This window comes from Mastigoproctus giganteus, chromosome 12 (genome assembly GCF_048544385.1).
Source record: "Mastigoproctus giganteus isolate SK-2022 chromosome 12, ASM4854438v1, whole genome shotgun sequence".
NCBI lineage: Eukaryota > Metazoa > Arthropoda > Arachnida > Uropygi > Thelyphonidae > Mastigoproctus > Mastigoproctus giganteus.
In genome coordinates this window covers 106,497,437-106,510,240 of record NC_143586.1, presented here as the reverse complement: position 1 = coordinate 106,510,240, position 12,804 = coordinate 106,497,437, and the positions used below count along the sequence as shown (strand labels likewise).

General features: G+C 36.1%; 1 protein-coding gene across 1 annotated transcript in view; it reads left to right on the top strand.

Moving 5' to 3' along the window:
• Nucleotides 1–12,217, top strand: part of LOC150077323 (peptidyl-prolyl cis-trans isomerase FKBP4-like) — a 132,795-nt gene extending 120,578 nt beyond the window's left edge. The window contains exon 7 of the mRNA XM_090386981.1: nt 12,052–12,217. Within this exon, the coding sequence (XP_090243107.1) occupies nt 12,052–12,192 (141 nt within the window). The 3' untranslated portion in view covers nt 12,193–12,217. The remainder of the gene's footprint in view (nt 1–12,051) is intronic.
• Nucleotides 12,218–12,804: the final 587 nt, after the last annotated feature.

Here is a 12,804-nt window from a genome sequence, read left to right as displayed (position 1 = left end):
GTGTGTGTGTGTGTGTGTGTGTGTGTGTGTGTGTGTGTGTGTTAAAATAGAAATGTTTTTTATTTTTTTTTTTTGGAATTATACAAACATATACTAGCTTGCTAAGATGAGTTTGTGAAACCAAAATTCCAAAAGATAAATGATGGAGTACAATTAAAATATATTAAAATGTGATGAGAAAAAAGATATTCTGCTGGGGCGCCCCATCCTGTCAGAAACCACAAAGCACAAGGAGCATCAATAACCTCTAAAAAGGTTATAGCCTTTCAGCCTTTGTCAGGTTTAGAGGTTATTGAAATTGAAATGCTATGGTTGTTTTTGACAATGATGGTTTGTGATTCCTGGCAAGATGGGGTCTTTGCAGATGAAATACGGGAACTCCCCAACTTGGATAATACTCGACTCATGCCAATTGCCAATTTTATTTTACATTTTTGCTGGCTGGTGCAAACTGAAAAAAATATGGGAACATCTGTAGGGATAAATGGAGGTATTGTGAAAATATCGTAATGTGAACCCAATAACATAGATTTTTTTTTTTTTTTTTGTGATTCATTCTAAGTCCTCGGAAGTTGAAAATTTCGCTATATTACAAAGCTATTTATCTCTTTTATCTCTCTAAAAGGTCATATTTATAAATGGAAATTTCACTACACTTTCATTATCATATGTTCCGTTATAAGAATCAATTTTGAACGCCTTTGTGATATTTTTCTAAAGCATGTTTCTGGAGGTCACGACCAAAAAACAATAAAAACAATTTGCACTTTCCAGTTTGTTGGGCTTTTCTGTTAGCACAATCTATTATAAATGGGTAGTAAACCTGATCTTATTGCATTTGTGATAATCTCAATAACTGGAATTGTGTGGGTTTTTAAGTTACGGTATTATGGTGAAATGAGATCCCCTTCGCTGAAATCTTCAATCATACAAAAAACCTAAATAAATAAACAGAAACTTCTCTTCATTCCTATTTACATATTACAGTGGTGAAGGGAAAGTGCAAGTGCTGGCAGTGCCAGGAAACAGAACAAAATTGATTTAGAAATGAAGATGAAAATGACTAAGTACGAAGCATGACAAAGTTTGTCATCTATTGCAAGGGAATTAGGTCTCACTGCTTCAACAGTAAATACTATTTTAAAGGACAGTGCATGTATAAAAGAACACGTCAAAGGATCAGCGCACTTAAGATCAACAGTGTTCGAGTGCTATGTCGAAGACGGAACAGCTATCAATAATAATATGGATGGAAAATCAGATTCAGAAGCAAGTGCTCTTGAGTCCAATGGCCATTCAAGCAAAAGCAACAATATGCTATGTATTCCTGATGCATTTGTACTATATTTATACATAAGCAACAAGTATTTATGAAGATATTAAAGGATAAGTACGGCAAACCCCAACCCAAGTTCATGGCAAGCAACGGGTGGCTTAATAGGTTCAAGGATCGTGCTGGTTTCCAAAACTTTAAAGTATGCTGTGAAGTCAGAAATTTTACAGGAATTTTTCTAGCAGGGATAAGGAAGTGATTATCCCCTTATATAAAGCAATGGTCAGGCCACACCTTGAGTACTGTATACAGGTCTGGAGGCCTCATTTTAAGAAGGATGTAGAGCTGTTGGAATGAGTACAGAGAAGAGCAACAAGATTAATGAATGGAACGAAGGGTTGCTCTTACGAAGAAAGGCTTAAATTTTGCAAATTACAGTGTCTGGAGACTAGACACCTGCGAGGTGACCTGATTCAGGTGTATAAAGCCTTGAATGGTTTGAGCATGCTCAATGCTGATAGAATTCTTCCTCTTGCTCAGAATAATCATTTGAGAGGGCATAAATTCAAATTGAGAAAAGACAGATGTTAGGATAGATGTGCGGAAGTTTGCCTTTAGCCAGTGGGTGGTTCGTTGGTGGAACAGACTTCCATCCTTTGTTGTGGAAGTTGATAGCCTAAATAAATTTAAGGCTGAGCTGGACAGGTACTTGGAACGAACGGAGGGGTGAAATGGGAACGTGTTTTTTTTTTTGATTGATGCTGCATAAGCTTGCTTTCTTGCATCATATGTCTCTACTAATGCTAAGTCACCAATGCCGATTCTGCAGCTGCAGAGAAATTTTGTGACGTGTTAGAAAAATTATTGATGAAGGCGTTGACGAAACTGCTCTGTATTGGAAAAAAACTTAGGATCGAACATACATTGCCAAAGAGGAAAAGATAATGTCAGGTTTCAAGGCTTCAAAAGATAGGGCCATGGGGGTAATTACTCTTACTTGGGGCTAATTCAGCGTGAAATTGCAGATTAATACCACTGCTTGTGTACCATTCTGGAAATCCTCCTGCATGTAAGGGCATCTATAAAGCAACCCTACCCGTGCATTTCCGATCGAATCAGAGAACATGGATAACAATATTTCTCTTTGAGGATTGGTTTAGATGCTGCTTCATTCCCGAGGTTAAAAAATATTGTAAATACAACAACATTCCTTTGAAGGTTTGCTTCTATTCAATAATGCTCCTGGACATCCTACGCATCTAGATGATTTCAATTCGAACGTGAGTCATATGTCTACCGCCAAACATGATTTTACTCATCCAACCTATGGATCAGGGTGTTATTTCAAATTTAAAAGCATACTATTTATGCACAACATTTTCTCAGGCATTGTCTGCAGTAGATGGCTAGAAAAATTTTACATTAAGAGACTTTTGGAAATCTTACAATATTTACCATGCCATCTTAAACATTAATAAGACCTGGCGGAAATTACTAAAAGTTGTTTAAATGAAGCATGGAAGAAAATATGCTCATGGCACATAAAAGGCTTCAAAGAATTTGAAAAGACGAATCATATGAAGAGGTTACAGATAAAATGATAAAGGTTGCAGAGCTACTTCAGTTGGAGGTTGTTGCCAAAGATGTGGAGGAGTTAATAGAGGAATAAGACAAGGAATTATCTAATGAAGAACTTATTGACTTGCAGGCAGTGATAGTGAAAAAAGAAAATTCTGACGAAGCTCAAGATGAACCAAATGTGTGGCAAGCATTTCATGAAATTGTATCAGTGATGGCGAGGTTTGAGAAGCTGAATCCTGACAACGAACGATTCTTAAAAGTTAACGGGGAGGGGTGAGTGATATGCTTGCCACAAAGAAATCTACTATGAAAAGAAAAAAGCCACCATCCAGTCATCCATTAATATGTTCTTTCGTAAGGTTGAGCGGCCGAGGTTATACTTCAGCTGAGAAGTACAACCTCTGCAGAGGTGTACTTCTCAGCTGAAGGCATCGATTCTGGCAACGATGCTCGAGGGGTAAAACTTACTGACATTATGCGTGTCTCTCCTCTCTTTTTTTGTGATTTTATAATTTTTAAATTTTTTAAATTGCACGCTTTTGTAATTCTTCCTGTGCATGAGATATAAAATTGAATAAATGCAATAAATAATTCTATTCACATGTTCGTCAAACATCTTTTTTGATTCAATCAATTCTGCGAGCACAGTTGCGAGTGCTGCACAAGCATGGGGAAATTCCGACTTACATAAAGTTCCGCGGAATGAAACCCTTACGTTAATCATGGAGTGGCTGTACTCCTTCTTTCCATCATATTTTAACAGTATTCATTTATGAAATCTAGAATTCTATAATGACCACTGTTATACTACATGAATAGTAAGATAGTTTATTTTGCCATTAACTAAATCCCTATACATTAAGGTAATGTTTCAGGAACCCCTTGCCAGAACCCATCCTCAAACCATAAATAGGCTGTTTTGTTATGGGCAGAAAGGTAAAAAGAATAAACCAAACTATGATTATGTTAAAATTAATATTATATATACAAAACTTCCAGTTTAATAATTACTATATACAGTTTATGCATAGTTCATTATATATTATTAGTTTTTATCTTTCCTAATTAATGTACAGTCAGTTCTATATAATGCGCATTTTTTCAACACGAATTTGCTCCAACATGACTGATATATTAGGGAACAATGCGAGTATAATGCGATTTTCTTGTTGGCTCATGTGTGAATTCGTCTGCAAGTAACACCAGGTGAATGCAAAACTCTTCACCAAGCTTAATGTAGCAACCTGCGCAGCAATACATACAAGTTTACAAAGTTTTAAAAATATTGAATGCCAAATGAGTGAGAGCTATATTTCCCATTTACTGTAGTTGTATTTGTTAGAGACACACTGTTGTCATTCACTGTATTCACAAGATAATAGGTGATATTGTAGACCGACTCAGTTTTCAGGAGCTCACATTTTTCTGTTCGAACAGAAATTTCATGAGGCTGGATAGAACGAGTGGAGGAACACATTTCTGGAGGTCACTACCATAATCAATTTGGGCTTTTCTGTTAGTGTGTGTCTGCACGGGTAGCACAGTGATATTGTCACTGTCCTCCCCACACTGGGTTCGAATCCTGTCGATGACATGAGGAACTTTAATGGGGTTTTTTCACTCCGTGGCTAAGTTAGTCGGTCTCAGGCATAGATAGCAAGGTTTTTTCTCCTGACAACTCAGGTTTTTCTTCCAGCAAAACAGGCTAATCAACCATAGAACACACGCAATTTGCGGACATAATACACAATGCATGGCAGATGAATTTAATTATTCAGGTGGCCTAAAAATAATAGTTTGGTTTGATTTTTTTCTGTTAGTGCAATGTAATTATAAACAGGTAGTAAACTCGATCTTATTGCATTTGCGATAATACAGATAGCTAGAATTCTGTGGGTTTTTACATTATTATAGTGAAAAGTGTTTCCCCTTCCATGAAATCTCCAATTATATAAAAAACATAAATAAAATTTCAGAATCTTTACTTCATTCCTAATTTTTAAGCTTCATAAACTTATTACTCTGTATCTCACTTGTGCAATTTGTGCATGCCATGTTCGTCATTGTTAATCATTTCCTACCCTTTTTTAATGTTTTAAAATTTACAATCCAAAAAAAAAAAAAAAAGAAAACGAAAAAAGAAAAAGAAAATTATGCCAGTAAGATATGCAAACTCTCCATTTCCAGTATGTTGTAGGAGGGACATAACTTTCTGGAAGCCAAATGATGCATCATTTGGTTGCTAGCTGAGCATTCATGATCCAATTGATTTCCTGAAATGAAGCTCCACAGTTGGAGAGAACTATCAGAACTCTCCCAAATCCTACCACAGAGGATTGTGAATAGTATTGAATCCAGAGTGTTTGCACCTGGTGGTGGGGAGGTAAACTTTGGGAGGTACATGTAATATATGTGTATATTTTGTTTATTATTTAAAATATACAACATATATGTTACAAAAAAATCTGTATATTTATAAATGTTGTAATAAGAGAATGTGAGAAAACAAAAGGAAATATTCTAATAGTCAGCTCACAAAAACCACATTACTCACAATAATCAGTTTAATAATGTGAAAATCACAGATTAAAATTTGCAAAAAAAATCATAAATTATAATCAAACATGCAAGTGTTATAATAAACTTATTCCTCTTTGCACATGTATCAGTCACTTCGTATATTAATTTTTCCGATAACTCATTTGGGCCTTCTAAGCTTATCTTCATGCAACATTGCAATATTACAGTACAGATACAGTGCTTTTTTTCTGGGACGGTACACAGCAGTACGGCATACTGGCACCTTTATTAACAGGTGATGTGTGACATTTGGATGCAGTGCATTTATAATATGTAATTTGTAATATGTAATGCTAATGATATTAAGAGTAGGAGACCGGCGGAATTACTTAACAAGTACAGGTCACTGTTGAAAAAAAGCCGTGAATTAGAGTTGAATTTGAAAGTGTCTGCAATTCTGCCCAGACACGATAGGAGGGATTATATGATGAGAGCCTTGTCGATCAATTCAGCCCTGGAAAGATTGTGCAAGGCTCAAGGGGTACAATTTTTTTCAGCCTGATCTGTACTTGTTAACAGGAGAGACTGCTTCTACAGGGATCAGATACACTTAAATAGAAAGGGTGCAAGAATATTTGCTGATGCTATCGAGGCAGAATTAGGTGGGTCAGAACACTGCTAGCTTGGGGGGATACAAGGACTAATAGATTAACAGTAGCCACTGGCAGAGGTGAAAGTGATTCTTGCACTGCTTCTATTGGAATGAGCAGCAGCCTGGAAAACAAGATGCAGGGTACTTCCGAGACGGGAGTCTGAGTTACTAGTAAACACATGGGTTGTGTTAGGGTAACTAACACAGTATAGGAACAGGTGCATGTATACTTGCATGTACACCAATGCTAGGAGTTTGGTAAATAAATTTGATGAATTTGAGGTATTGCTCAAAACATCAAAGGCACATATTGTTGTCATATCAGAGACGTGGTGTCACACAGATGTAAGGAATGCAGAACTGGAATTTGAGGAGTACAATGTGTATAGAAATGATAGAAAGGATAGGAAGGGAGGAGGAGGGGCTATGCTATTAGTTAGGAAACACATAAAATCCAAGGAAGTGAAGCCACTTGACATTGCTGGACAGTGCCGTATCGAGTTAGTTTGGTATGACATAAGCATAGGAAGATCAAAATTGAGAGTAGGAGTGTGCTATAGGCCTAATGACTCTGATGAGTATAATAAGAAACTGTACAGGGAAATAGAGTGGGCCAGTAAATCAGAGAGTCTTATAATTGGGGATTTTAATTTCCCAGAGATTGACTGGAATTTGTGGGTTGGTCACTCACACACTAGCAAGACTATTGTGGATTTATTGGATGATTGTTTTATACATCAGCATTTTCGGGAGGCAACTAGAAGGAGTAATACTCTTGATCTGATTATCAGTAGGGATTCTTCATGCATTAAGAATCTGCAGATAAAGGAACCACTAGTTGGCAGTGATCACAGTGTACTGAAGTGGATTTACTCAAAGAGGTAACTACCTTAAGGATAAAGGCGACTACGATGGTCTGAGACAGTATTTAAATTCTATATAGTGGGACCAACAGATAATGTTACCAACAGCAAATTCAAAATGGGAAGCATTCAAAGAATTTATCTTGGAAGCTACTAGGCTTTACATACCAACTAAGAAATATTGTTCAAGGTTTAGGCCTAAATAGATGTCGGATGAACTAATGAGACATATGGCAGAGAACAAAAATGCATGGGATACATATAAATTAATGGGTGACATGGAAGCCTATGATAGATATAAGCTGGTCTGTAACCAAGTCACAAAGGAGATTAGGCAGGCAAAGGCAGATTATGAGAAATCCTTGGCAAAGGATGCAAAGAAAAACAGAAAAGAGCTCTTTACCTATGTAAACTCTAGAAGGAAAGGGATGAATCAGATTGGTCCACTGGATATTGATGGTTCAACGGTTGATGATCCTGCTCAGGTGGCTAACAAACTAAATGAGTATTTTATGTCTACATTCACACATGAGGAGTTACTTAGGAAGGGGAATGCCAGAGTTGAAGTAAACTCTGGCAGTGAGCTAGATGATTTTGTAATAACTAAGAGGAAAGTGGGGGAGAAATTGTTGAGGATAAACATTAAAAAGGCACCCGGGGTGGATGGGATTTATCCAGTTATATTAAAGGAGCCAGCAAAGGAAGTAGGCAAACCCTTAGCCATAATTATGAGAGCTTCTTTGGACTCAGGCGAGGTACCCATAGACTGTAGATGTGCAAATGTGAACCCAATTCACAAAGGAGGATCAAAGGCTGACACAAGTAATTATAGTCCTGTGAGTTTAACTTCTGTTCCAGGAAAATTAATGGAGGCACTGGCTAAAGAAGCACTGCAGGATCATCTAGACAAGGCTTCGGTTATAGCTTGGACACAGCATGGTTTTGTTAAGGGAAAGTCTTGCCTGACCAATTTGATGGGATACTATGATGCAGTCACAAAAGAACTGTTTGCAGGGAATAATTTTGATATTATATATTTCGATCTTAGAAAGGCTTTTGATACTGTTGCACAGGCTACTGCACAAATTGGAGCAGTGTGGCAATGGAGGCAAATTGCTGCTATGAATAAAGGGATGGTTGAGGTGGGAGAAGACAGAGACTGGTAATCAATGGACACTGCTCATCGTGGACTAATGTTATTAGTGGAGTCCCTCAGTGTTCACTGTTGGGTCCATTGTTGTTTTCTGTATTTATAAATGATATTGATGATGGTATATCAAGCTTGATGTCCAAGTTTGCAGACAATACAAAGATTGGCAGGGTTGTTAAGGACATTACTGACAGTATGCTGCTGTAACACGATCTGGAAAGGTTGAGCAGATGGGCTGAGAGGTGGCAAATGAAGTTTAACATTGACAAATGTAAAGTACTACATATGGGAAACAGGAACCCCAGATTAAAGTATCAACTCTGTGGTACTACACTGACAGTGGTAGAGAATGAAAAGGACCTGGGGGTAATTGTGCAGGCAGATATGAAGTTTTCTGAGCAGTGCAGATGGGCTGCAAGAGTAGCTCATGGTGTCTTGTGAATGATATACAGGAATTTTTCTAGCAGAGATAAGGAGGTGATTATTCCCTTGTATAAGGCAATGGTCAGCCCACACCTTGACTACTGTATACAGGTCTGGAGGCCTCATTTCAAGAAGGATGTAGAGCTGCTGGAACCAGTACAGAGAAGGGCAACAAGATTAGTGAATGAACAAAGGGTTGCTCTTACGAACAAAGGCTTAAGTTTTGCAAATTACAGTGTTTGGAGACTAGGCATCGCTGAGGTGATCCCACCGCTGACACACTTCAATCCAGCAAAATATGTTGATTCATGGCTGCTTCAGAAATGTCATTTAGCAACCGACACAAAGAGGAAGAAAAGAAGTCGGCATAGGACAGGGGTTGACAACCTGTGGCTCATGAGCCACATGCAGCTCTTTTAACACATAACTGCAGTTCTTTAACTTTACAGCTCATATGAAGCTCAATTTGAAATGAAGTTGAGGACTTAAAAATCAAGGACATGTGGAGTGCAAGGCTAAAATGCCTTAAAACTGAAATTGAGGATTTGGAGAGACAAAAGGCTGCCCTTGCAATTGTACACAAATGGACGGCAATAGATGAGTTTAAAATGCAGACTAAATTTTGTTCAGTGCATGGAGTAGCTTACCAGACCCATATATAAATTTGAAAATATTTGCGTTTGGACTTCTCTCAGTTTTTGGTTCAACGTATTTCTGCGAGCAAATATTTTTGAACATGAACTATATTAAAAATAAATCAAGAAACCGTCGTCTGAACAATGTGAGCATGTTTAATTACGACATACTCGCATGATGTTGAGAGCTTACCAGACCCATATATAAATTTGAAAATATTTACGTTTGTACTTCTCTCAGTTTTTGGTTCATCGTATTTCTGCGAGCAAATATTTTTGAACATGAACTATATTAAAAATAAATCAAGAAACCGTCATCTGAACAATGTGAGCATGTTTAATTACGACATACTCACATGATGTTGAGAGACTCGCTCAAGAAGTTCATCAGCAAAAGTCATGTTAATTTGTACCTAATTGGATGTTTGTTACGTTTTTTCAGTATTAATAAATACTATTTCAAAAAATATATATTTTTTTAATAAACATCTTCCCACTATTCTATTTCTTAAAAAACTCTTGCCTTCTCCCCCTCCTCCCAGCTTGAGCTAAGGTGCAGCTCTTCAGATTCTCTCTCTCTTTTTTAATTAGATCAAAAATGGCTCTTCACTCAAAAAAGGTTGCCGACCCCTGACATGGGTGTCGGATGAGAACTTAATAAAAATTTGGAATAGTCTACAAAAACTTTATTATGAAATTATTTTTACTTTTTGTTATTTTTTACTTATTTTACTCACATTTTACTTATTTTTTTATATACTTGAATAATAAATTTATGCTTAATAAACTGTGTTAATATACTTAATTTGTCGTTCTTATTCTAAAAACATTACTAATAAAGTAACCAAATCAGAAAAAAAATTTTTAGAGTACTTTTCATATCCTTTTAATTTTCAATTTTTCCTGATAGCAAAAATGAGTACCAGCACCTATTTTTTTACAAAAAAAACATATATATATAATATATATATAATAAAAAAGAGTATAAAATGTATTCTTTATAGGCTGCAACCCAAACTGTCTTGCAGTACAAAGGAAGGATTAGCCACAAGTAGACTCTATATAAAAGGAATCTGAAAACCATAAAGCAAAACTGCCAATGATTGAAATATTGGCTGCAGTAGACTCTCCTCTCTGCCAAACATTGTTTAGCCCTTCCCCTGAAAGTTGCAGTACACTTTCTAATTACAACAACATTCATCACTGTGGGACCGAATTGGTCCCACAGTGACGGATGCTGTTGTAATTAGAACGTTAATAGGCAAACCTATTCACAGCCTGCGATCCAGTCATCTTGTTTGCAATATACAAATGTAGAATTAGTCACAAGTAGACCCTTTGTGTGAAAATAAAGGGAACCTGAAAACCATAAAACGAAAATGCCGACACTTGAAATAGGAACTTTTAGTTACGATTTGTGCAGTCAGCAATTTTGCCCATTTAATTATTTTTAAAAATTTTGTCTTTTGAATTTTAGTGATTTATTTTTGCTGTGTACCAACTAACGAGTACTGAACTTAGTTGATGAAGAAGATGATGAAGAAATTTTGTGTTTATTTCACATAAATTTATTAAATTCATGTTTTATAATTACAACATCATGTAAATTGATAATATGGCCCCTAAAGAGCACAGTAAAAAGAAAATTACAATTAAAATTAAACAACAAATGTGGTGAAACTTTCAATGTCAGAGGTCTTTGAACGAATATTTAAATAAAAATTACTATTTTTTGGCTGGGGGGAATTTTATTCCACCGGGGATGAAACTCACCCCCCCTGGATTCAACACTGACTATGAGATGCAGTGAAATCTGCCTCAGTGGACATCCAAGGTGGGTTTATTTTTGTTTTCCCTTGATAGTTTAAAACTTTCTGTAAGGAGGAGTGCTCATTCCTTTTTGTTGCATTTTATGTTTTTCCATGAAAAAAGATTAACAAAATTCTCAGTGTTTTTCCTTGGAAAAAAATAAAAAGGTTAACAAAACTTCTGTAGAGAAGAGAATGCTCATTCCTGTTTGAGATTTTTTATTTAAGTACCCTCTACCAGACAATAAGTATTGAGTGTATTGTTATGGGTTTCATACTTCATCAGTAGGATCACGTGGTGGTTGTTCTCCTCCCCACCAAGGAAGTTTTTTTTTTTTTTTTTTTTTTTTTGTTAGTTGGCGCATCGTCTTCTGTGGCCATAATGCACCTCTTTTAAGGTTTTTGCATTTTCTACTCTAATCCAAGCCCAAGGCGGGAATCAAACCCGCAACATTTGGGTTGTCAGGCAGGCACTTTACCCACCCGGCTAGCCTGGTCAGCACCAAGGAAGTGATGTTCTTCCAATTTTATAAGACCCTAGATATAAGCAGCAGGGCTTATCTCTGGGTCTCCAGTTTTTCCCTACAAAAATGTTCCCCCTCCTACACGGCTTACCCCAGGGTCTAGTTTTTCCCTGAAAAATTGGCCTGTATTTTTACTGTAGAAATCGTGATCTTTCTGTACCTCTAAATAATGTATTATGTATAGGATAAAGTGTTGGTGCCTCTTGCCCTGGCAAGTGGAATGACCAAATAAATATGTCCCCAGCAAGTATGTACCCTAAATAAGATGTAAGGTAATTGGAATAGGAGTGTGATGTGTTGTGCACTTCACTTGTGTAATGTTTTTCCCCTAAAGTTGGAATTTAGAGAAAATTGTAAATGTCATTGTTAGCAAAAAGAATATACCATCAGCATGCTGAGACTGTAAGAACCACAGAATAGAGATGATAAAATGGCATCAGATTGTAAGTTACAAGAATGTGCTTAAAAAAAAAAAAAAAAAATCCAAAAAATGCAGTAATATTTCAGACTTATATTTATAATAAAAATAAATTAAAATATATGATTATCTTAGAATAATTAAAGCTAGTTTGGTATTACAGATTTACAAATAACCTAATTTTTTTTTTTTTTTTTGGCTCAGGAAATGAACAGATACCTTCAGAATAACACTGTGGAAACTGGTATATGGCAAGGAACAGAGGTGAACCCAGAAACTTTAAGAACAACATCAATATTAGAAGAAATATGCCAGACTGTAAGAAGTAATGACATATCTTTCTAACTTGGAAAATAAAACTGTTTTCAAATGTGACACAAAATGCTGATCTTTAATAGAAAGCTATTTGACAGTTACCCTTGTACATTTGTAATTATAAATAGATTTAATGACTAGTTTATTTCAAATGTTTCCAAGCAAACTGGCATGAGGTACCTCCAGTTAATCTAATACTACAGTCAAAATCAGTGCTTGGTTCTGTTTCAGTTGTGCATGTAGTGGGGATAGACAATGTTTATACACTACCCAGCTGTGTATCCAGTATTCCATTTAAAAAAATGTTTCTTTATGTGTATGTGTGTGTATAGTGGAAACCCATATTTTAGAGGTGTACATCACTGTGGAGTAAGCTTAATTTTTTTTTAGCACCATCTCAATGTAGTCATCAAGCCTTAGCTTTGGATTAAAGTTACCTCCAAGTTTGGTGCTTTTGACAGCTTGAATAACTATTCCACAGAGCAAGGTTTGTATGGTTGTGAATGCTTGCTTAAATGAGAAAATTTTTCATTGGTCACATTACTAGACATCAGATTATACACTAAAATATGACCAAAACACTATGCACTGCAATTTTTACATTTATTTCTTGTTGATTACAATTAATTGAACCACAGTTTC